Raw genomic sequence first — 21,266 nt, forward strand, 5'->3', positions numbered from 1 at the left:
AATAATTTTTTTTTTTTTTTTTTTTTTGGGGTATTTTAAATTACAATTATTTTATTTTCCATGAGAAAGCAAAAACATTGGGGTTGGAGATGGAGGAAGAACAAGCTCTCGTCTTCTTCGCTCTCTCTACTCGCAGTTTCTCACTCCCCAGAGTCAAACGCTCTCTTCCAAGCCTTGGATCGATCTCTCTCGCTCGTTGAATCATCGCTCACTTCCTTTTATCCTCTAGTTTTTGGTATGATTTTTTCTCCCTCTTCTTCGATCCCTAGTTGCGATGTTCTTTTCGTCTCTCGCTCTGATTCGCGATGTTCTTGTAACCTAACGAAATGGAAACATTTGGAAACACTTCGATTGCTCTTTGAATGATCTTAGCTGATATTTGTTGATTTTTACCATTTTCTTGTGATTTTGGGATTTGGATTGAGCTTGATTTTGTTAAGGACTGTTTGATGATCGATCCATGGTTTGATTCTTCGAATTTTTCTGTTTTTGTTTGTCTGAGTCTGGTGTTTGATCCATTTTGTTTTGGTTTTTGGATTGAATGCCTTGGATCGCTTGGAAATCGAGTATCCTGAGGGATTTTTTTTCTTCTTCTTGTTGTCCTAATTCTTAATATAGAGTTTATATTTTTGTTTTTACAAAATTACTATTGACTGTTGACTCCTAAAAAAGAATTTTATTTTTATTTTTGTTTGTTTACTATTTTTTGAAATATAAATTTAATTCAGGATGAACTCCTTGAAAAATAATTGAAATTCAGAAATATTTTTTTTCTATTAATTTTGGATTAAGGATTTAGGATCATTATGAGAATAACTAACGGTTTTGATCGTGTTCGTAATTTTCCCCGTAATCCTTCACATAAAATAAAAAATTCTTTTTAGCAATTTGTATTTCCATTTCTTGTGTTCTTGAGTTTTCTTTTTCTCCTAATAGAATTTAGGAACCTGTTCTAGGAATTTGTCTGTATTTTAGTGGCCATAGAATCTGCTGAATCTGATTAAAGCTCTCATCTTCGTATTCGTTTGATACCCACTTCTCTTTGCTATATATGATTCATTTTTTGTGTTTTATATTTTTAGTTACTGGAATCTTATTCTGCTCCAGTAATTTGCTTACTGTTCCTTCCTCTTTTTATACCGTCATGTTGATTGTTTCTCATCTTAAATTTTGAACTCTGTTCGTGGCATGGTTTCTTGAGTTCAGCTGCCATTTTCTCTCAATGAAGGAAGCATGTTTTGTGGTTTGGAGCTGAAGCCCATATCGTCTTTGAGTAATTTCTTCCGTACATTTGATTGCTTAAGCCCTTGGACTCAACCATGAATAGCTTGACTGTTGAAACGGAAGATGCCTTTTCGAGCTTGCTCGAGCTTGCTGCGAATGATGATGTTGATGCCTTCAAGAGATCGATTGAGCGTGATCTTTCTGGCATTGATGAGATTGGTTTCTGGTATGGTCGATTACGAGGCTCGAAGCAGATGACTAATGAGCAGAGAACTCCTTTAATGGTTGCTGCTACGTATGGTAGCATTGAGGTTCTGAAGCTTATTCTTTCTCTTTCTTGTGCTGATGTGAATCGCGCTGTTGGACTTGATAGAAGCACTGCCCTTCACTGTGCAGCCTCCGGTGGGGCTGCAAATGCTGTAGATGTAGTGAAGCTACTCTTAGCTGCTGGTGCTGATCCTAATATGGTCGATGGGAATGGACATCGACCGGTTGATGTGGTTGTTGCCCCGCTAAGGCACGCTGAGCTTAAATCAACCCTTACCGAACTTCTTAAGACAAATGGTTTCTCTGGTGATGGAAATCTTGATGCTTTAACAGGTGCTAGAAATTCTCTTTCTCCTCGCCCTTCGTCTCCTCTGAATGCTCCATCGTTCACATCGGAGTTAGTTTCATCTCCAACAAAGTCGAAACTAAGTGATTTTTCAATGTATCCTGCATCTGAGAAGAAAGAATACCCTGTTGATCTTTCTCTTCCAGATATCAAGAACAGTATCTACTCAACTGATGAATTCCGAATGTATTCGTTCAAGGTTCGACCCTGCTCACGTGCCTACTCTCATGATTGGACTGAGTGTCCCTTTGTCCACCCTGGAGAAAATGCTAGGAGGAGGGATCCTAGAAAGTTCCATTATAGCTGTGTAACCTGTCCTGATTTTCGGAAGGGCGCTTGCAGACGGGGAGATATGTGCGAATATGCTCATGGGGTGTTTGAGTGTTGGCTGCACCCAGCACAATATCGAACCCGCCTTTGCAAAGATGGCACGAATTGCTCAAGGAGAGTTTGCTTCTTTGCACACACCACTGAGGAACTGCGACCTCTGTATGTTTCGACTGGCTCTGCTGTTCCCTCACCACGTTCTTGTACTTCTGGGGCTTCTGCTATGGATTATACTACAGTCATGAACCTTCTACCTGGTTCTCCATCTTCGGTCCCTGTGATGTCTCCATCACCGTTCACTCCTCCGATGTCTCCATCTGCCAATGGCATGTCGCATCCGTCCGTGGCTTGGCCCCAACCAAATGTACCTGCCTTGCTTCTTCCAGGAAGCAATATTCAATCCAGCCGCCTAAGATCTTCCTTGAGTGCAAGAGATATTCCTGTCGAGGACTTCGATTATCTGAGTGATTTTGAACTGCAGCAGCAGCAGCAGCAGCTCGTTAATGACTTGAATTGTCTTTCTCAACCACCATTAAGTTCAAATTCGCTGAGCCGTTCTGGTCGACTGAAAACTATGACCCCTTCAAATCTTGACGATCTCTTCTCTGCTGAGAGTTCATCTCCCAGATACTCTGATCAAGCTCTGGCTTCAGCTGTTTTCTCCCCTACACACAAATCAGCAGTTATCAATCAATTTCAGCAGCAACAGAATATGTTGTCACCAATCAATACAAATTTCTCTCCTAAAAATGTTGATCATCCTCTATTGCAAGCCTCTTTTGGGGTTCCATCATCTGGGAGGATGTCTCCACGAAATCTGGAACCCCCCATCTCTCCAGTGGGCTCACGCTTGTCCATGTTAGCTCAAAGAGAGAAACAGCAACAGTTTCGCAGCCTCAGCTCCCGTGAACTCGGTGCCAATTCTGCTTCTATTGTTGGTTCCCCTGCAAGCTCTTGGTCTAAATGGGGACCTTCTAATGGAAGGCCTGACTGGGCAGTCAATGCGGATGAAATGGGTAAACTTCGACGTTCATCATCATTTGAGCTCGGGAACAACGGCGAAGAGCCAGATTTATCATGGGTTCAATCACTAGTGAAAGAATCTCCAACTGAGATAAAAGAAAAGCAGGCTCATCCAAATTTGGGTGGCGATAGTTTCGTATCTTCTGGTGAGAGTTCTAACGTGAACTCGCAAATGGAGTCAGTCGATCATGCTGCATTAGGAGCATGGCTGGAACAAATGCAGCTCGATCATCTCGTCGCGCTACAGAACTAAAGTTGTTTTGATGGAGGTAGTTAACGACAGTTATATTTTGGTATATAACATGCCTTTTTTTTCGATTTTTGTCGTCGGGCATGGGAACAAAAAGATCCTTAGTAACAAGGCAAAGCGGGAGGGGGAGTTAGTGTGACCCCGACCCTCACTCGAAGGAGATGATTCATTTTCACCATTTTTAGTACTACAGAAAGTCAGGAAGGTGAGAAAACCTCTTAGTTATTAATGTCGAAAAATTTAGAACCCAGGTTAGGTTTTATTCTTTTGCTTTCAATATTTTGAAAAAAAAAAATAGATCTATAAGGTTGCCATTTATTATTTTTCTCTCTCAAAATTCCCTGTTGTGAGAAGCATCATGTTTATTAATTGTAATGAACATCCCTATCACATTCACATCTTAATTCATCACTTCATTCATTCACTAAACCAAGCATTTCCCACTTATTATTCTCCCATATCTTTATCCATCAAATCTTACAAACTATCAACAACTCTATGAAAAGGCCTGATTGGAAACTTGTTTGGAGAAGGAACTTGATTCCCAAATAGTGGGGTTTTTTTGGCCCTTCTTTAATGTGAAGATAAGAACACTTGTATTCTTTTGTAGGTTATCCCAATGGAATGATTAGGTTAATGGGAATTTGGGGTTATTTTCTAATGGTCAACTCGTAATCAATTGATGTTGACTTGTTTGAAGTATCAGTTCTGTTTAAATAATCTCCAGATACTATTCATGTCCCCAAATCTTTCTATAATCTCTTGGAAATGGATGCTTTTATTTTGGTTCTCTTGATATTTTGTTCTAAAAGTTGCATTATAGATGCTACTCCAATAATCTATTCATACTAGTTAAATACTAATCCTTCTAATCCCAAAAGCAAATAACTCGACTCAAATATGATCATCTAAAACAAATGTAATTCAAAATAACATAATAGTGAAGAGTCAAGATCCTCGGATGATAGAACTTTTCGATTTGTAAGAGATATCAAATCAAACTTCTTCCTATGCCATTAGCTATAATGATAAGTATCTAATCTAGATCTAGTTCGATATGCCATTAACTATAACAATAAGTATCTAATCTAGATCTAGTTCAAAGTGGTTCAATCCTCACCTCAGAATCGTTGACCTTTTCAAGCAGTAGGGAGTGACTTCTCATGCTCCTTAAATTACATATCAATCACCAGTAGTCACCACATGAGCATTTTCCATCCTCAAACCGATGAAATCTGTTGTTGTCTCTAACAATGAGAACCCTTCCAGTGCATTTGGACATGAACTTCATAGCTGCATGACAATCACCACAAACACGCAAATTCTTCATAACTCTTATAGGTCTTCCTGGTGGGAAGGTAATCAGCCCGAACGCAATGGCTAGTCTTTCACTATGAAACCGAATCGTTTCGCTTTTCTCCTCACCGTCGACTGCTCGTAGCACAAAACTTGTGTCTGCAACATAGCCAGCTTTCTCCATTTCCTCCTCCAACTCTTCCAGTTTCTGATAAATCTCTACCCATCTAGCATGAGATCTATCACCTGCAGTGAATGTATGAACTTTATTTCCCTCCTCAACCCAGCTCAAACCTGTCTCCTTCTTCACTCCTCGATCGCGCAACATTTTCCTCATCCGAGCTGCTTCTTCATATCTTCCAGCAGCAGCATATGCATTTGATAACAAAACATGTAAACCTGAGCTAGTACTATTCAATTCTAATACTCTTTCAGCCACAAAAGCTGCCATCTCTGTATCTTTATGGATTCTGCACCCTGTCAACAAAGCTCCCCAAACAGATTCAGTGGGCTGCATTGGCATTTGTTTAATCACAGAAACTGCTTCCTGTAACTTTCCAGCTCGTCCAAGCAAGTCCACCAAAGAGGCATAGTGCTGAGCTTCTGGTTCAATCCCATAATCTCTCATTAGATTGAAATATTCTCGCCCCCTTTCAACCAACCCTGCGTGGCTACAAGCATAAAGAACAGATAAAAATGAAATGAAATTTGGTTTCATCCCCACACTTCCCATTTCTTCAAATAAACCAAACACTCTCTCTGTATGAGCATGTTGAGCGCAGGCTATCAGTAGTGAATTCCACATGCCAAGGTTTCTGATGGGTATCTCATCAAAAACTTGATAAGCTCCTTCTATAACCCCACACTTGGAATACAAAGAAATCAAAGAACTCCCAACAAAGCTCGAGGAATCGAAGCTCATCTTCAAGCACAGTCCATGGATCTGCTTCCCCAATTCAAGAAGTGTGGAGCAGCTACAAACCCGAATCACACTGGAGAATGTGAAGTCATTTACATCAACATCCTCAACCAAAGCTTGCTTGAACAATGTCAATGCCTCGCCACTCTCATCCAGTTGAGCATACCCACAAATCATCCCACTCCAAGACACCACATTCCTCTCAGGCATTTCGTCGAACACATGGCGGGCATCCCCAATCTCCCCACATTTTGCATACATATCCACCAACGAACTTCCGACGAACACATCACAATCATATCCCGTCTTGACAACAAGACAATGTACAGATTTCCCAAGATCACTCCTACATAAAAACCCACAAGCCTTAGTGGCGCTAGGATAAATATGATCATCTGGCCGAATCCCAACATTCACCATTCGTCGAAAGTATTCAAGGGCAAGCAATGGAGCCTCATTTTGGGCAAATGCGGAGATAACAGAGCTCCAAGTGGTGGAAGACTTTGTCGGGGCTTCAGTAAAAACCTGCAGAGAAAAAAGCGGCAATTGGGTTTTGGAGTATAAGTTGATGAGATGGTGGGAAACGAGAGGAATGGTTTGTAATCCAAATTTGACGATGTGTGCATGGAGCTGGAGGCCTTTAGCGAGTGATCGGGAATGGGTGAAGGAAAGAAGAAGGTTGCAAATTTGGCGGTAGTTTTGCTCGAAGCTGTTCTGGTTCAGAGGATTTTGCAAGGGTTTAATGGCGGTCGCAGTTGAGAGAAGGCGGTCCCTCTGCAGTTGAAGAAGCATTAGAAACTAAGAAATTGTGATTGAGAGCTTCGTTTCACAATTGATCTCATTTACATTGTCCAAATCTATGCTTCATTTTTTCAATTTATTGGCTAATCGCCATGGTGTTGGTGAATTCTCACCATTAGAGTATCTTCACGATTCTCAAGCTCACAGGCTCTCGGGAATCTCGAACAACTTCTCCTTAGTCGAGGCTCTGACTCCTTCTTTCTGAACCCCTCCTGAGTCCTATGGAGCCCTCTAACAATCTCTCTTTAATCGAGACTTGCCTCCTCTGAGACCTTGAAACCCTCGAATAGTCTCCCCTTGATTGAGACTTGACTCCTTCTCTCTAAGCCTACCCTGAGACCTATGGAGCCCTCGAACAACCTCCCTTTAATCGAGACTTGACTCCTTCTTTGGAGCTCTCGAACAAAATACATTATTTGTTCAACACTCGAGCACTTTTGACTATTATACCTTTGAGATTCCCTCGAACAAAATACACCATTTGTTTAACACTTGAGTCACTTTTGACTATACTTTCGAGACTCATAACGACATTTGAGGATTCTACTAACATGACTAAGTAACCCTCGTGGTTATATCGATGAAGATACATTCCTTACTTTAAACCTATAATCAACCCATTAAGTAACTAATGTGGGACTCCTCTCCCAACAATCCTCAACAGCGGGACATTACAATTTTTTTTCCGCCCATAATCAACCTTTTGTAGCCCGAGAGTTACACTCGGCTTTAACTAGTGGAATTGTTTAAAGGGAATCGTCTCGGTCAGAGGAAGTCTTCCAAGAAAAAAGGGTTATAAGATATCTTATAACCTCTTATCGTTGTGAGATATTCCACGTTCTTGTCTCAATCTTGATCGTAGCTTCATGCAGACCAGTCTCAATAGTAGTTTGAAATTTTCACTTTCAACTATAATAATAAATAAAATTAAAAAAAAAATAAATTTTACCAAGTTGGATATAAATTTGGAACTAATAATGGAAAAAGTTTCCCAATTAAGAAAAGTAAAAAGAATTTAAATAATTTTTGTTCATCGATTACCGAGCCACCATCAGGTTGATGTAAATCGTATGTGTTCTAACTTCGACGGTTCATTAAAATGGCGGAACGCCACTAAATGATCGTGTTTATCGCCTGTTGATGATCTCCCTTGTGGCATTAGCTTTCGATTCTGCATTTTCTAGCGGTAATGTTAGCTGAGTAGACCGCTCATACTTCAGAGCTTCACTTGGAAATATTGCTAATGCAGTTTCTTGTTGAATTCGTGCAGTGTATATTGATTCCCAATGAAGAACAAAACCGAATCTGCTTCTACTTCATCTCTTGCTTGGCGTTGGACAATCGAAGCCCTTGCAAGTATCGAGGAAGTGAAACCATCTCTATTACATGGTATTTCACTGTCGATTCTCTAGCCGCTCTAGAATCAATTTTTTTGCGCGCTAAAATTGTACAAGTCAGTGTTTCTTCTTTGTACAGATGTAATTGATAACGTTTCAGAATTACTTGACGGTACTAGAAAGAATGCCGGGGAGATGGTTGCATTGAAATGCTTGGAGGGTTTGTTTGGTTCTTTAGATTATATTGGAGAAAATGTTCTTCCTGTTCAAGAATCAAAAGTTATGTTTGATTCATCTGAGAGATGTGAAGATGTTGTTAAACGCATTTATAAGGAGGTAATACTGTTTCAAATCTTTGTATTTAGGTTTCTGAAGTTCTTGGCCCTGTAATTCAATATGTTTTTTTAAGTGAACTTAGCCTGATACATACTTTCTGGTTTTCATCTTGGTATGCATTGAAATAGACTCCAAAGTCTTCCTTAAGAGTGGCTGGACCAGATTTGTTAAAATGGGATGTTAGATCCTTTACTGACCAAAAAAGAGCATCCATGCGTTGCACATTACATAAGGTGTAGAGAATTCAAGACTTATCTCTAATTTATTTGCTTCGATCCTCTTCATCGTGTATGGTCGGTTGTAAAGTGGTTGTTTTATTTCTTTTTGAACAGCTGAAAGATGCAATTCTTGATGGTACACATCCTTGTGCTGATTTCTTAATGCAGAAGAGTGGGTTAACACCCATAAATAAGAGGGCTGACATTTTTCTGAATAATGAGGATTGTATCGAGCTCAGCGGGAGACTTGATATTAGCTCCTCTGGTCCTCGAGGTCAAAATGAGAAGGGTAAAGGAAGCCCTTTACTTGAGGATGATAGAAGAATATCAGTGGTGAACCCACCTAGCTCTAGTTTGTTACCTTCTAAAAGGAGTGGCGTTGACTTTACGTCTGAAGACGAGGCTAGACAGTTACCTGGTTGTGGTGATGGTTACATTAATGTCAAGAAGCTTAAGCAGCATTCTGCGCATACTTCGTTTTCAGGACAGGAAGTGGCTTCTTCACATGAAACAGAGGTGTTAGAAGATTCATCTGAAAGAAGTGTGCCGCAAAATGAGAGAGATGATACTGATCGCTTGGATGAACATCAGATAACTTCGGTGGACGACGAACCTGTAGAGGATGTGCATTTTGGGTCAAAGAAATTGCATCAGGATCAATCAGGGATTTCTTGTTATACTATGCCGGCTAGTACACAAGATGATGAGATGCTGGAAGTTGTTTGTGTCGAGAAAGTGAAAGATGGAAGTGAACTGCCTTTTGAACCAAAAACATCTAATCCTTCTCCTGCTGAAAGAAACCTTCATAACACCAGCCCTGACAATTCCAAGTGTGACTCTGGGCATGATTATCATGTAAATGAAACAAATACTATGTCTCCTAGTGGATTTATGTCAAAGACTGTTGCTACAAATATGGAGGTTGGTGTGTATCCGGATGTGAAAGAGAAAGATCTGTTAAGTGATAGTGATGGATATCATGAAACAATAGATATTGCCACGAGAAAAAAAGAATTTCTTAGTTCGCAATGTATGGTCGATCACGATTCTTTTCCATTAGCTGACAGTAGAGTTCTTGCAGTTTGTGTGAAATGTAATGAGGGTGGTCAGTTGTTGTGTTGTAACATTAGTGATTGTCCTTTGGTGGTTCATGCCAAGTGCTTGAGTTCCTCGGCTAGTATGACCGATGAAGGTGACTTTTGTTGTCCTTTCTGCTTGTATTCACTTGCTATATCAGAATACCTCGAAGCTAAGAAGCACGTTGCATCGGTAAAAAAAAATGTTGCTTCTTTTTTTCGTACTGCTTTGGGACATCAATCAGCATTTCTTCAAGAGGTATTGCAACAAAATGATGTTGACCCTTCACAAAGAGGTGTAGTTGAGGATGTTGCTAAAATTTGTGAAGATGTGGAATTGGAAAGTAAAGACAATCAAGTAAGTCTAGATGGAGAACGTGTAAATGAAGTTGTTGACCATCAATCGACAACAGATACAGATACCGAGCAAATAACAGAGCTATCAAAACCATTGCATATTGCCAATTCCAATCATAGAGAAAAAAAGGCAAGTCCTTCGAGAGTAGCATCTGATGCTTTATTAGGCGAGGAAAATGGCTACGAATTGGTGGACCAAGAGTGTCAAGGCAATACAGTTGCAGGTGTGGTGGACCAAAAGTGTCGAGGAAATGTTGCAGAACAGGAAGATGGTCAAAAAGACACCGAGCAGCATGACATTTACGAAATTCTCCACGAAGGTCGTGGGCCAGTTGAACCAGCAGCTACGCAAAATGGTTTACAGTACCAAACCGATGACAGCGAAGGCAAAGCTGCTCGTGCAATTATCACTGAAGGAGAAAAATCTTCTGATGATGGCAATGATGAATCTATCATCTCTAGATACTCCATAAGATTTCGACAGAAATGTCATCAGTTAGTTTCTTCGTAGTTATATAGTAGTTAGTTACTATTTGCTATTACCCCTCATTGTTGCTCTGGATAACTATATAATTTTCAAGTATGGAATTATTGTATTGACCAGAAGACTAGAATCCACAATAAAGTAGTGGGATTAAAATTTTCATGTTCTACACCTCGCTTCAGAGAAGCGAGGTGCCCTCACTGAGTCGCACGTGCCTCAGCTCCTCATAGCGATTAATTTTTTTTATAATTTTGCTTTTGTGCTCTTCGCATTTAACAAACACCAATGCTGACTTTGTTTACTGTGCAGTACAAGTCCAGAAACTCATCCATTAAGACGGAAGAAACTACCCTGGACAGCTGAGGAGGAGGAGACTCTATTGGTAGTCATCTTTTATCCATTAATATTTCTTTTTAAATTAAAGAACTTATGGTAAAAATTATTTCATACGCTTGCTTATCATAGTTCCAATCTTGACTAGATATTACCTTTGTATAACATAAATCAAATATTTTAGATTCGTTACTTGCTTTCATGCGTTCATAAGAATTTAAAAAACAAAGAAGTTATCCACTGGTATTCTCTTCTGTTTTCCAGTTTCTCACCTTTATTTCTGGAATGCAAGTTCCTTGCATGTCATTATACTAGTGATTTACTTGTCTCTCTCCTGGAGGGAGTTCAAAAATTTTCTAGCTCTGTTGAAAGAAGTCCAACCATACCGTGGAGAAAGATTTTAAAATTTGGAAGTAATGTGTTTCTGAAAGATCGTACACCAATAGATCTTAGAGATAAATGGAGGAACTTGTCCAGAAGTCCAAAGTTTAAATGATAGTACTGTCATTCCGGTCAGATTTTCATAGTTATTTAATAGTTTACATTTTTATCTGATCTTGACAGCTGATTTCAGCGAGGCAAGTTAAGATGTTCTTGTGTCTTCAGGTTACCTCTTGATTTGTTAAGCATTTGGTGGATAATTTCACATTCATCTGGTAGGACAGATTCTTGGCATACCCTTTATTTAGAGCTTTGACTTTCAGTGAAGAAATACTGCACTAGAATCACAAGGAAAGATGACATGATGGGGTTTCCAACTTGTCAAAAGTCATTTTGAGGAAGTTGTCATATGACTAAGTTAGGGAGTATATTGACTTTGAGATGGTAGGATGTAGTTTTAACAAAGCATATTTTAGATATATTATGATATTTTGGCTGATATGAGTTATGTTTCGAGATTAGGACGATTTAATTAGATGTGGATAACACTTGTTTCTTAGCTTTGGGATGAGAAAAGAAGGAGATTGATTCCGATTGGTTGCTCGTGGGGCTTGCTTCAGCCTGTAAAAAGCCTTCTTTAATTTGTATACCTTCTAGTAAGCTATTCAAGACATGGTAGCTGTTCTTGGCTATTCTCATGATATGATCACCTAGCCTTGTATAACAGCTACGCTTAATATGTGGGATTTCTGTTGGATCTAATCTTTCGCTAAGTGCGAAGCAGAGAGATCGAGAGGAGCACTTCTCGGGGTCCTGGCTTCGCTCAAAGCATGCGACGGAACGAGCCTTCTTAATATAAGCTCCTCCAAGGCCTAAGGGTGGATCGAGTCCAATTCCATCCAACATAGCACGAAATTTGTGATTTTTCACATCTTCTATGACCACACGGTTCCACTGTAGCCGACACCCTATATCCAAAATCACTCCCCAAGAGAGAGAGGGGAGAGAAGGAAGCATGAACATGAGCATGGGATAAAGATGAACAGGGGAGTCTCAAGAATCATGGCTCAAAGACATGTGAAAAAGAAGAGCCCGTGAACTTCAACAATGAATCGAGGTGACTTTCTCTTCACTCATCACTCTTCACTCTTCTTCTACTCACTTAGATTTCTCCATTATAGAATCCAATGAACACTTACTCTCTCACACTTCATTTAATTCTCTTACTTTTCCTCTCTTTTTATGTTTGTTTGTGATCAACTTCACTTCGCTCATCTATACTACTTTAGTTTGCATCATTGGCTTGAAAATTCCATATTACATTCATCGTTCTCGTAACGGTTCGATCAAAACGGTTTCTTAAATTTAGGGACCCGATTTTGTTTAGAACTAACACAATTAATTTGCATCAAAACATCATTTTTGAAACCAACATGAACAACAAAGAACGTAGGAAAAACTAGAAACGTGACAACATTTAAAGAGGCACTACCCAATTGAGCTTCCCTTTACATATCCCCCGCTCCTTTCACCAAATTCCCACAATCATCTTTCATCTCTCCGCTCTCCAAAATGGAAACTTGCAGAGACAAAAAAGTCCATTCTTCCCCACTCGTAAAGCCATGGAAGAAAGGCCCTTCACGAGGCAAAGGCGGCCCTCAGAACGCCTCCTGCGAGTACCGCGGCGTCCGGCAGCGCACTTGGGGCAAGTGGGTGGCAGAGATCCGGGAGCCCAAGAAGCGCACCAGGCTCTGGCTTGGTTCTTTTGCCACTGCTGAAGAAGCCGCCATGGCTTATGATCAAGCTGCCACTAAGCTCTATGGCCCTGATGCTTATCTTAATCTTCCCCATTTGCTTCATAATCTTCCTCGTAATGACATTAATAATGGTTCTAAATCTAATTTCCTCAAATGGGTTCCTTCTAAAAACTTCGTTTCTATGTTCTCTCATCCCCGCCCTGCAGCAACCTTTATGCTTAATCTCACTGCTCAGCCTAGTCTTAATCTTATTCACCAGAGGCTTCAGCAGCTTAGAACTCCTCATGCCTTTCTCTCCCCTTCCCTCCCTTCTCCTTCTAAGGTATTCAACCTTTTTAATTTTGAATTTGAGTTTTCTTCTGGAAAATATAACGAGTTAAAAAAAATTATAAAAAATCTTGATTTTTCGATATTTCTAGGAGTATTTTAGATGATAGTGACATTTTAAGCTTAATTTTACTTCATTTTTAGCTTAATTTTACTTCATTTTTCTCTCTACAAGAAACTTAAAGATGAGAGTAAGAACGAGAAAGAAGACGAAGCTTCACTAGGAGAGGAGATAACGACGGTGACAAGGGATATGGTAGAAGAGAAGCCACAGATTGATCTAAACGAGTTTCTACAACAGCTTGGGATTATCAAGGAAGAAGAAGTGGAGAAGCCAGTGATTGAATCAGAAGGAGAGGAAGAAATCAGTAACAATAAGGAAGCAGAATCGAATAATTGTTTGAAAGACGATCACAGTGATGAAGTTGAAGTGGTCAGGGACAAAAGCTTTAATTGGGATTCACTCATGGAAATACATCCAAATATTGAGCATCATCACTTTGGAAACTTTCAAGTTTATGATCGTTATGAAGATGATCTAAGTTTTTGGGACTTTGAAGAACACCCTTCCATGACAATCATACCTTAAAAATAATTTAACTTTATTTCATGTTTTTTTTTCGTTCTTGCATGAATTATGTGCTTCGATCCACATAGGTGGAAGTACAAGTTCAAGGATTTTTTGTTTTTGTTTTTGTTTTTTTTGAAGGGTTGTATACCTTAGTAAAAATAGTGACAACGGAATAAATGAGTTAGATATTTATGAGAAAATTAGATGGTTGCTAGATAATAATGGTATATAAAGATAAAAAAATCATATAGAAAAAAAATATAAGCGTGCATGGGAATATATAGCTGTTGGATAAAAGAGTAATAAAGATTTGCCATACATACGCACGTAAGAATATGTAAGTAGATATGAGAGCTTAGGAATAATAAATAAATAAATTTAAAAAAAAAAGAAGAAGAGAAGAGACTAATGTAAGTTTAAACGACAATATTATACTATTATGAATAGATAATCTAAATACACGAGAATTATAAGAAGAAAATTGATATGATAATGTATTCGAAATATATATATATATATATATATATTATTATTATTATTATTATTATTAAAAGGGGCCATCAGCCTGAGAGGGTTAATGAGCCCCAACTTCATTTTATTATTAGAAGTCGATGGAATAATTATGCTATAATAGTTTAAAGGGTAATCGAAAATCCAATAAATTCAAGAAATTCCACTGATGTTTGGAGAAGCCTGAAAATTCAATAAATTCCACTTTCCAGATAACAGTTCCCCCCCTTGACCAGCCTAAATGGAAGGCATAAGAGTGAAGTAAACTTATACTACTACTCATTCTGATACTCAGAGGCACTAAGATACTCACCATTTTCTTCAAAATATTCGATTAATCGCTTCAAAAACGCATCGTGAGTTACCGTATCGGTGTCGCAGACCAGACAACATTGCCTTCTAGCTCGAGTCACAGCTACATTCATTCGTCTACGGTCGCTCAAGAATCCTACCTGCAATGTTTTTAGAAGGATTTCCTAGTGCAAGTCCTCAAAAAATTTGAAGTTCATAAGCTTTTATACAAGAGATGTTACCTCCTTCTTTGAATTTGATCGAACCATGGAGATGACGATAGCTTCCTTCTCTCTTCCCTGGAAGCCATCAACTGTGGAGATTTCAATGTTTTTTAGTCTGTCTTCTTTGCTTCTTAACATTTTCAGTAACACAACCTGCAATTAATCCAATATTAGATCTAGAAGACTGGGTAGGAAGCATATTTGATTCGTTTGATCGGAGTTTTCGTGTAAGCATCAGTGTTCTAGAACAGTCCGAGTAAAATAACCTTCATACCTGTGCAGCATAAGGAGTTATAATTCCAATTTCAGAAGGTTGAACGCCACTTTGGATTAGTCTCTTTGCATGAGCCATGGCAACCTCAGCTTCACCTTCATTTAAAGTGCTTTCTTCCTCGTCCTTCCTTTCTTCCATTTCACACCTGAAGAAGAGCATTATGAACCATCATTATTATCAACAAATTAGTCTCAGGAAACCGCATTGTAATTATCCCTATTTCCAGTAACGTAGACAGGGCATGCTTGCTTCTGGACAAGCTTGTCTTATATCCAATGTTCAGTTAAGGTTGGAATGCAATACCCTGCTGTGTCTATGAGCAGAATGGTAGGTTCAGTTGATGATGTCTTTTTCACATCCTCAAGGTCATAAAGCGTGTGTGCAGCAACACTTGAATGAGCTTTGATCTGTAATTCAGCAATCAAAGTTCATAATTTTATTGTTCATGATCAGCCAAACAGTTCTAAGTCCAACAATTAAAAGTACAATCTATAGATCACATCCAGGTATGATACGAGTACCTTACTATCATATAGCTCTTTTGATGACCAATCCATGATAAGTTCATGCATACGATACTGGACGGTGAGCATAGAGGTTACTTCATTTCCATACATGTCAGCCAGGCGTTCAAATAAGGTTCTCCCCAGTCCCTTCTTCTCTGCTTCAACACTTTGGATTGTTGGAGGAAGCTGAAGATGGTCTCCGGCAAGAATGCATCTTGATGCCTGAAACAAGCATCATGTCTTTTAAATTGAGTTTGACACGAGCACAACCGATATTTCCATATTTGCCAACATCAACTTTTGAATCCGTGAAATTTGTGGAACTTCTAGAAAGCATTCTCCACATTTTCCTTTTTCTAGAGAAACAGAAAAAACTCAGCATTTCAAATAAAAATGTCTTCTTTCAGCATTAAACTATTGTCTTCAAGTCGATGTCTCGAAGAAAATCATCACTACCCAAACAACAAATCAGCTACTCTTTTCTTCAGATGTCTAGGACTTAAATGAAAAATAAGAAATGTATGAACGAAAAAATATCAAGGAAGCAAGCAAAAACATGAAAAGAATGTATTAGAACGTCCACAGTTGAGAAGCTATCTGTCTCAACCTCATTAGACAGTCGTCAATATGCATACTTCAATGATGCGTTGTTAATCATTACCTTCAACAGAGCTATCCAGCATGCAATTTCAAGAGCTTGGGCAGCTTCATCAATTATTACCAAATCAAATGAAATATTATTCAGTTTGCGAGAAAATGCCCCTGTCAAAGTTGTTAGAACAACATCTGAATTTTTTATTACATCTGTTACTGCTAACTGCTGCCTATTCCGCTCTTCCTTCGACAATGTTCTAAGCTCCTTCTGGATGTCTCTCCGTGTGTTTCGGTCCTTGGCTTTCAGAAGCTTCCCATTCAATGCCTGAAATAGTTGCTCAGAAGAAGCTCAAGAATAATTCTTTTAGAATAAGAGGGAAAACTATTTCATCAAACCAAAGCACTTGGACTAACAAAGGACCGACTTAGGAAGAAAATCATTCAAGAAAAATGCCTCTAAAGCGACAGAATGCAAAAAGAAACAAGGCAAATTAATACGCCCTCACTCAAGCAAATCATTTCTCCATTTTCAAAATAGCACCGAACAAATTTGAATAAAAGATCTCATGGTCGCAAAAACAACTGTCTGAACAGATAAAGATCACCGAATTTAACCAAAACCAAGTAATAGAATGGCTCCCCTCACTTCAAAGAACCCAAAAGACCTAGAGAACAACCCATTCATCTCCCCAAAACTCTATAGGCTGTGCACTATCGGTAGTTCATCACATTACAGGCTCCTGCTACTGTCTGTTGGGCCTAACTAGCAAACAAAATAAAAATAAAATTAAAAATACAGCCGAGTTGTAAGATAGGATAGGCTGCTGATAGTTTATCTATACCAACAAGACAGGAAAAAGGTTTTCCATATGGAGGAACCTGAGTAAAATCCTGAACAATATGTTTGATTTTAAAAATATACCAGAAAAGATTTTCCTCAACTCCTAGATGTTAGGGAAGGTAACGAGAAAACTAACACGCTATAATCTCACATGCAACATTTGATAGATAAGACGCAAGACTCTGAAGTGTAAGCATTGTCAAATTTTTACCTTCATCTCTTTCCGGATGTCATTTGCAAGAGAACTATTGTCCCCACGCAAGACCTAGAAACGAAGGAATTTATGAGAAGAAAATTTTACTTAGCAATGGACCAGAAATTACATCAGCCAGAGAACTAGACAATAGTTAGAAACTTAATGGGGTCAGGTCAATCAAAGAACGGCTCAAGTCTTAGTCAAATACAAAACAGTCATTTTTTGATAAGTTCCAGGATAGATCAGTTCGTAAAAGTACCCTGAGATGCCTTCATATGCTCATTGGAGTGGATTTATTATTCAACATGCTTATATTCAAATGATCAAGTAGTGAAAAATAAAATATATACAAAACAAAATTATCTTAATTTCATGGTTTATTGCACTGAGAGAAAAAAAAGGACACCATCACGAAGCTGAAGAATCTGCTTTAGTTCTTATGGCCAAATAGGTGATTGTGCATACCTGGGCATCTAGAGCACTCTCCAAGACTTGAGGAAGTAGACGAGCAGGATGACCCAGTCTCACCAACTTTACTCTAATCATAAGCATGTTAGGATAAGTTCATCTATTTACTACCCTCGGGATGAAAAAAGAAAAGAGGAAACAATGCAAATAATAGCACCAGCGCAGGAAAAATGAATGGCATTAACAGTCTATCCAAGATTCCTCAACAATACAAGCGCCAAGTTGTTATGTCACACATCCCATTTCAATCAAAAGATATACTAATTGTTTTCTAACTAATGTTCCTTGTTTTCTTTGGTCCATGCATACATGTTCAGACACATGTACATAAATATCAATATAAGGTTATGCGCAACATTTGTGAAACCAATCCCAATAACATTCAACTTGATAATGGACCAAAGTTCAGCATACTGTTGTAAGAAACTTGTGCACAAATGTCTATTCTCGGGTAAATAATCTTTATATGATGACAATACGCCTTTTTCTCTGGAGTTGCAGCTTTCATTTGACCAATGAACTCAAGAAAATTGCAGTATTTAGTTACCTGTGAGGAACAAGTCTCTCAACAATGTTGTCGACAGCAATATTTGAAGCAGCACATGCTAGAATTTTTGATCCACGCTTTACTTCTTGTAAGATAATTTCCACCACTGTTGTGGTTTTTCCGGTTCCTGGGGGACCATGCAGCAGAAATACATTTTTTGCTGATAGGGCCTTTGAGATGGCATCTTTCTTTGGAGAAAGGAGGACAAAAACAGAAGAGGTGCTTAAATGAGCAAACTATATAAAACCGTAAGCAGAAAGAAAGTAGTAGAGTAACACTTCATAGTCTGAACCTGGTTTATGTCAAGAAGTAAGAATATAAGTTTCCCAAGATGTCGAAAGCAAATATTCAAGAAATTGTGCATTAAGAATAACAATGTGTAAAAGGGAAGGTTATACTGCATGTCAATCCCAAGCCAGGGTGGAGGAAATTATGAATAATGTCCCACAATTGATCAAAACAAAAGGCGTAGTTGATTTGCTAAGGTCTTGTGCTAGAAGCCCTAGTCATCTTGAGGTTCGCAACAATTCCCCTTCCCAACAATCTTCCCCTTTCCCTTTTTAAGTTTATTCTGATTGAGGTACATTTTTGTAAACTCCTCTAAAATATACTTCAAACATAAATTGTCAACATATCCAGAAGAAAGTTTCTCCTCCTCGTAAGTGAAAATAATAATAATAATAAAGCCATAAGGTAGAAAAACTTAACATAAATTTGAACTCTCCAGCAGGGAGATATCAGTCAAAGTCAAAAAGTTATTTTTCTAGGAACGAAAGCATAAATGCATGTATTAACCGCAGACTATCCACTTGAAGAAAAAGAAACTTGAAAAAAAAAAAAAAACAATAATCTATGAAGAAAAAGTAAATTATCGGCTCATTAACCTGAGAGTGATCAAGATTGGAATTGAAGGGTTTGAATTTAACATCAGTTTTGGACATTGATGGCTGCCTCTCTCCAAATAATACAGGAATAAGATCAGCAGCCGGTCCTCTATGTACCCCTTTGCTCAGTTGTATCAGGGCATCCTTCATCCTACGATATGTCACCTGAAAAAGAAGCAAATACCAGATTTTCTTTCACAGCGGATAGTCAAATAAGTATTATATGGCTTACTGGATTCTTCAATTTGTTATCATAAGATTATTAATTTAGTAAATGAAGGGATCGGAAAGGTAAATTATAAATGAGGAACTATGTCTTCCTTAGACATGTAAATTACAATAATTATAATTATTATTATTTTAAAAAATAAAAAAGCTAATTTAAAGTTCGTAATTGTGAAATAAAAAAAATAGCTTTGTTCTGTCAAACCTCATTTGCCACTTTCTCCAACCGTAGAGGACTGGATAAACCCTCTTCTGGGATGTCATCAAAAGCAACAGTAATCGATGAGTCCTGTAGACATTACCTCTAAATTAAAAGTAGCAGCAGTGGAAAGGAGAATCACCCATATCAAACCAATCACAAAAAAATGATAATCCTGTATTTGAAGTGAAATGTACCTTCAACCGATAAACTACTCCTTGACCGAGAGAAGGAGAACCTAAATCAGCTTTGTTTGGTTTCAAAACCACCACATCATGTGTGCTAAACTGCAACAACAGAAACATATGCCATCAATTAAGGGAGAGAGTAGGGAGAATATAGTTACAGGAACAAAAATGGCCTTCGATTGTAATTGAGGGGACACTAAGATAATTCCAACACTACATAACATGAAAAGGAAAATAGATAGAATAAGAAGAAGAAATAGAAATACATCAGGAAAACCATGACACTAGCAGGTGTCATGAATTGTGGAGTGTGAGTTTGTATACCTTTGGAAATTTTTGCTAACATTTGATTATAAGCTTAATCACTTATATTTAGAACCACACAACAAATTAAATGAAATAGGCAAAGTTAATCACTTAAAGTGTTCTATTCTCTAACCCTGGCAAGAAGAACTCTGATTACTCTGTCTAGGCTACGTGAATCATTGTAAACATACAGTGTACAAGCTAAGTAGTTATAAATTGGAATATGGGAGAAGACACGATGAAAGAAAATTTGTATTTTTAGAAGTTTAGTACTTCACAAAACTAGAGTTCCATAAGTAGTTGGAGGGAATTGTCTACTTCTTCTCACCTTGTGGGGAGGAAGAACGTCTCCCTTGTTTGATTGAAACTCAAGAAGAGTTTTTCCCATGAGCCCACTCTGACAACAAAATCCAAGGCGAAAGAAACGTAAGAAAACCCAGATATTTAGAATCTACATGAACAACGCTGAAATCAAAGAATAAATGAAAACACTACTGAAATCATGCGTAATCACATTGGTTTGCATTTCAATTTCCAACAAAAGATCAAACATATGAAGTTAAAAACTACCGAAGCATCTATACACTTCAAGTTGAGAATAGTAGAACCCTTTTTCTGAGCGGTCTCCAAGTTCCTGGATGCACCAGAGCTGATAGACGCAGATATTTCTGCATCCTGCAAAATCAGGTTCTCCAATTTAGTAAAGCTAGACGACTTGCATCACTCAATACATCAATCGCAAAATACTCACAATAAGAATTTCGTTACTGACGAAAGATTAAAAACAAACATCATTGTTAAAGTAGCCATTGATTGCTAACGAAGTCACACACAATCTTCAACTCAACATTCATTATTACGCTAAAATTTCACTCCAAGAAGATAAGGAATTCAAACAAACTTGGAAATGGGACCTTTTCGATGTCTATGAGTGGGGCCGTGATGGAAACGAATTGCTCCAGAGTGATAGGAGCTGATTTCTTCTTGGTTTTGGTTCCCTCCATTGTCGTCGTTGCCGCTATTCTGATCGTTGCAGAGAAAAGGAAGCGATTGAAGAACTCCTAAAATTTAAGTTAAAATGTCACTTTAATTATCCTAAAAACCCTTTTAATTTCATAAACTTTTAATATTATTTCGTTTTGCTTTTTAAAACTTTATAATATCCATTAAGAGTGATTAATTTAATATTATTATTATTTATTTTATAATTTCGTTTATATTTTAAATGCATTTAATTAGTTATTCAATTAATAAACTTCAAGATATAAATGTGACAAATTTAAATAAAAATTAGATTTATTAATAATAATAATTTCGAACGCTACAACATGACAATTACATTGAAAAATGTCACGATCATATTATCTATCGTTACTACACTAA

The 21,266-nt window shown here is 38.0% G+C and overlaps 5 protein-coding genes across 5 annotated transcripts; 3 read left to right on the plus strand and 2 right to left on the minus strand.

Annotated features, from left to right (window-relative positions):
• Window positions 1–62: 62 nt before the first annotated feature.
• On the plus strand, window positions 63–3,866 carry LOC111442306 (zinc finger CCCH domain-containing protein 30-like). Its single transcript, XM_023079655.1, has 2 exons — window positions 63–235; window positions 1,207–3,866. The coding sequence occupies exon 2, from the start codon at window positions 1,320–1,322 to the stop codon at window positions 3,438–3,440; it is 2,121 nt and encodes a 706-aa protein (XP_022935423.1). The 5' UTR covers window positions 63–235; window positions 1,207–1,319; the 3' UTR covers window positions 3,441–3,866.
• Window positions 3,867–4,394: 528 nt separating this feature from the next.
• LOC111441450 (putative pentatricopeptide repeat-containing protein At5g52630) lies at window positions 4,395–6,891 on the minus strand. The gene has a single exon (XM_023078440.1). The coding sequence runs from the start codon at window positions 6,442–6,444 to the stop codon at window positions 4,624–4,626; it is 1,821 nt and encodes a 606-aa protein (XP_022934208.1). The 5' UTR covers window positions 6,445–6,891; the 3' UTR covers window positions 4,395–4,623.
• A 614-nt stretch (window positions 6,892–7,505) lies between these two features.
• LOC111442439 lies at window positions 7,506–13,313 on the plus strand. The gene is made up of 8 exons (XM_023079877.1): window positions 7,506–7,639; window positions 7,724–7,842; window positions 7,930–8,126; window positions 8,255–8,359; window positions 8,459–10,272; window positions 10,571–10,643; window positions 11,536–12,092; window positions 13,235–13,313. Exons 2-7 carry the CDS (start codon window positions 7,740–7,742, stop codon window positions 11,614–11,616), a joined length of 2,373 nt encoding a protein of 790 aa, XP_022935645.1. The 5' UTR covers window positions 7,506–7,639; window positions 7,724–7,739; the 3' UTR covers window positions 11,617–12,092; window positions 13,235–13,313.
• Window positions 12,393–13,373, plus strand: LOC111442440 (dehydration-responsive element-binding protein 2F-like). The gene is made up of 2 exons (XM_023079879.1): window positions 12,393–13,054; window positions 13,245–13,373. Exons 1-2 carry the CDS (start codon window positions 12,548–12,550, stop codon window positions 13,281–13,283), a joined length of 546 nt encoding a protein of 181 aa, XP_022935647.1. The 5' UTR covers window positions 12,393–12,547; the 3' UTR covers window positions 13,284–13,373.
• An 835-nt stretch (window positions 13,374–14,208) lies between these two features.
• Window positions 14,209–20,974, minus strand: LOC111442283 (DNA-binding protein SMUBP-2). The gene is made up of 15 exons (XM_023079615.1): window positions 20,798–20,974; window positions 20,454–20,558; window positions 20,212–20,280; window positions 19,587–19,676; window positions 19,396–19,479; window positions 18,966–19,130; window positions 18,082–18,269; window positions 17,532–17,604; window positions 17,082–17,135; window positions 16,097–16,354; window positions 15,451–15,657; window positions 15,233–15,336; window positions 14,930–15,074; window positions 14,674–14,808; window positions 14,209–14,592 (listed from the first exon to the last, which is right to left on the minus strand). The coding sequence occupies exons 1-15, from the start codon at window positions 20,885–20,887 to the stop codon at window positions 14,416–14,418; spliced, it is 1,944 nt and encodes a 647-aa protein (XP_022935383.1). The 5' UTR covers window positions 20,888–20,974; the 3' UTR covers window positions 14,209–14,415.
• Between the last annotated feature and the right edge of the window lie 292 nt (window positions 20,975–21,266).

The sequence above is a fragment of the Cucurbita moschata genome, unplaced genomic scaffold (genome assembly GCF_002738365.1).
Source record: "Cucurbita moschata cultivar Rifu unplaced genomic scaffold, Cmos_1.0 Cmo_Scf00004, whole genome shotgun sequence".
Taxonomy (NCBI): domain Eukaryota; kingdom Viridiplantae; phylum Streptophyta; class Magnoliopsida; order Cucurbitales; family Cucurbitaceae; genus Cucurbita; species Cucurbita moschata.

Coding starts and splice junctions, on each gene's coding strand:
- LOC111442283 (XM_023079615.1), bottom strand. CDS start 20,887: ATGGAGGGAACCAAAACCAAGAAGAAATCAGCTCCTATCACTCTGGAG. Junction 20,559..20,797: donor CACTCATAGACATCGAAAAG/GTCCCATTTCCA, acceptor CTGATTTTGCAG/GATGCAGAAATATCTGCGTC. Junction 16,355..17,081: donor ACATCCGGAAAGAGATGAAG/GTAAAAATTTGA, acceptor CAACTATTTCAG/GCATTGAATGGGAAGCTTCT.
- LOC111441450 (XM_023078440.1), bottom strand. CDS start 6,444: ATGCTTCTTCAACTGCAGAGGGACCGCCTTCTCTCAACTGCGACCGCC.
- LOC111442439 (XM_023079877.1), top strand. CDS start 7,740: ATGAAGAACAAAACCGAATCTGCTTCTACTTCATCTCTTGCTTGGCGT. Junction 8,127..8,254: donor TTAAACGCATTTATAAGGAG/GTAATACTGTTT, acceptor GCATTGAAATAG/ACTCCAAAGTCTTCCTTAAG. Junction 8,360..8,458: donor TGCGTTGCACATTACATAAG/GTGTAGAGAATT, acceptor CTTTTTGAACAG/CTGAAAGATGCAATTCTTGA.
- LOC111442306 (XM_023079655.1), top strand. CDS start 1,320: ATGAATAGCTTGACTGTTGAAACGGAAGATGCCTTTTCGAGCTTGCTC.
- LOC111442440 (XM_023079879.1), top strand. CDS start 12,548: ATGGAAACTTGCAGAGACAAAAAAGTCCATTCTTCCCCACTCGTAAAG. Junction 13,055..13,244: donor CCCTCCCTTCTCCTTCTAAG/GTATTCAACCTT, acceptor AGAAACTTAAAG/ATGAGAGTAAGAACGAGAAA.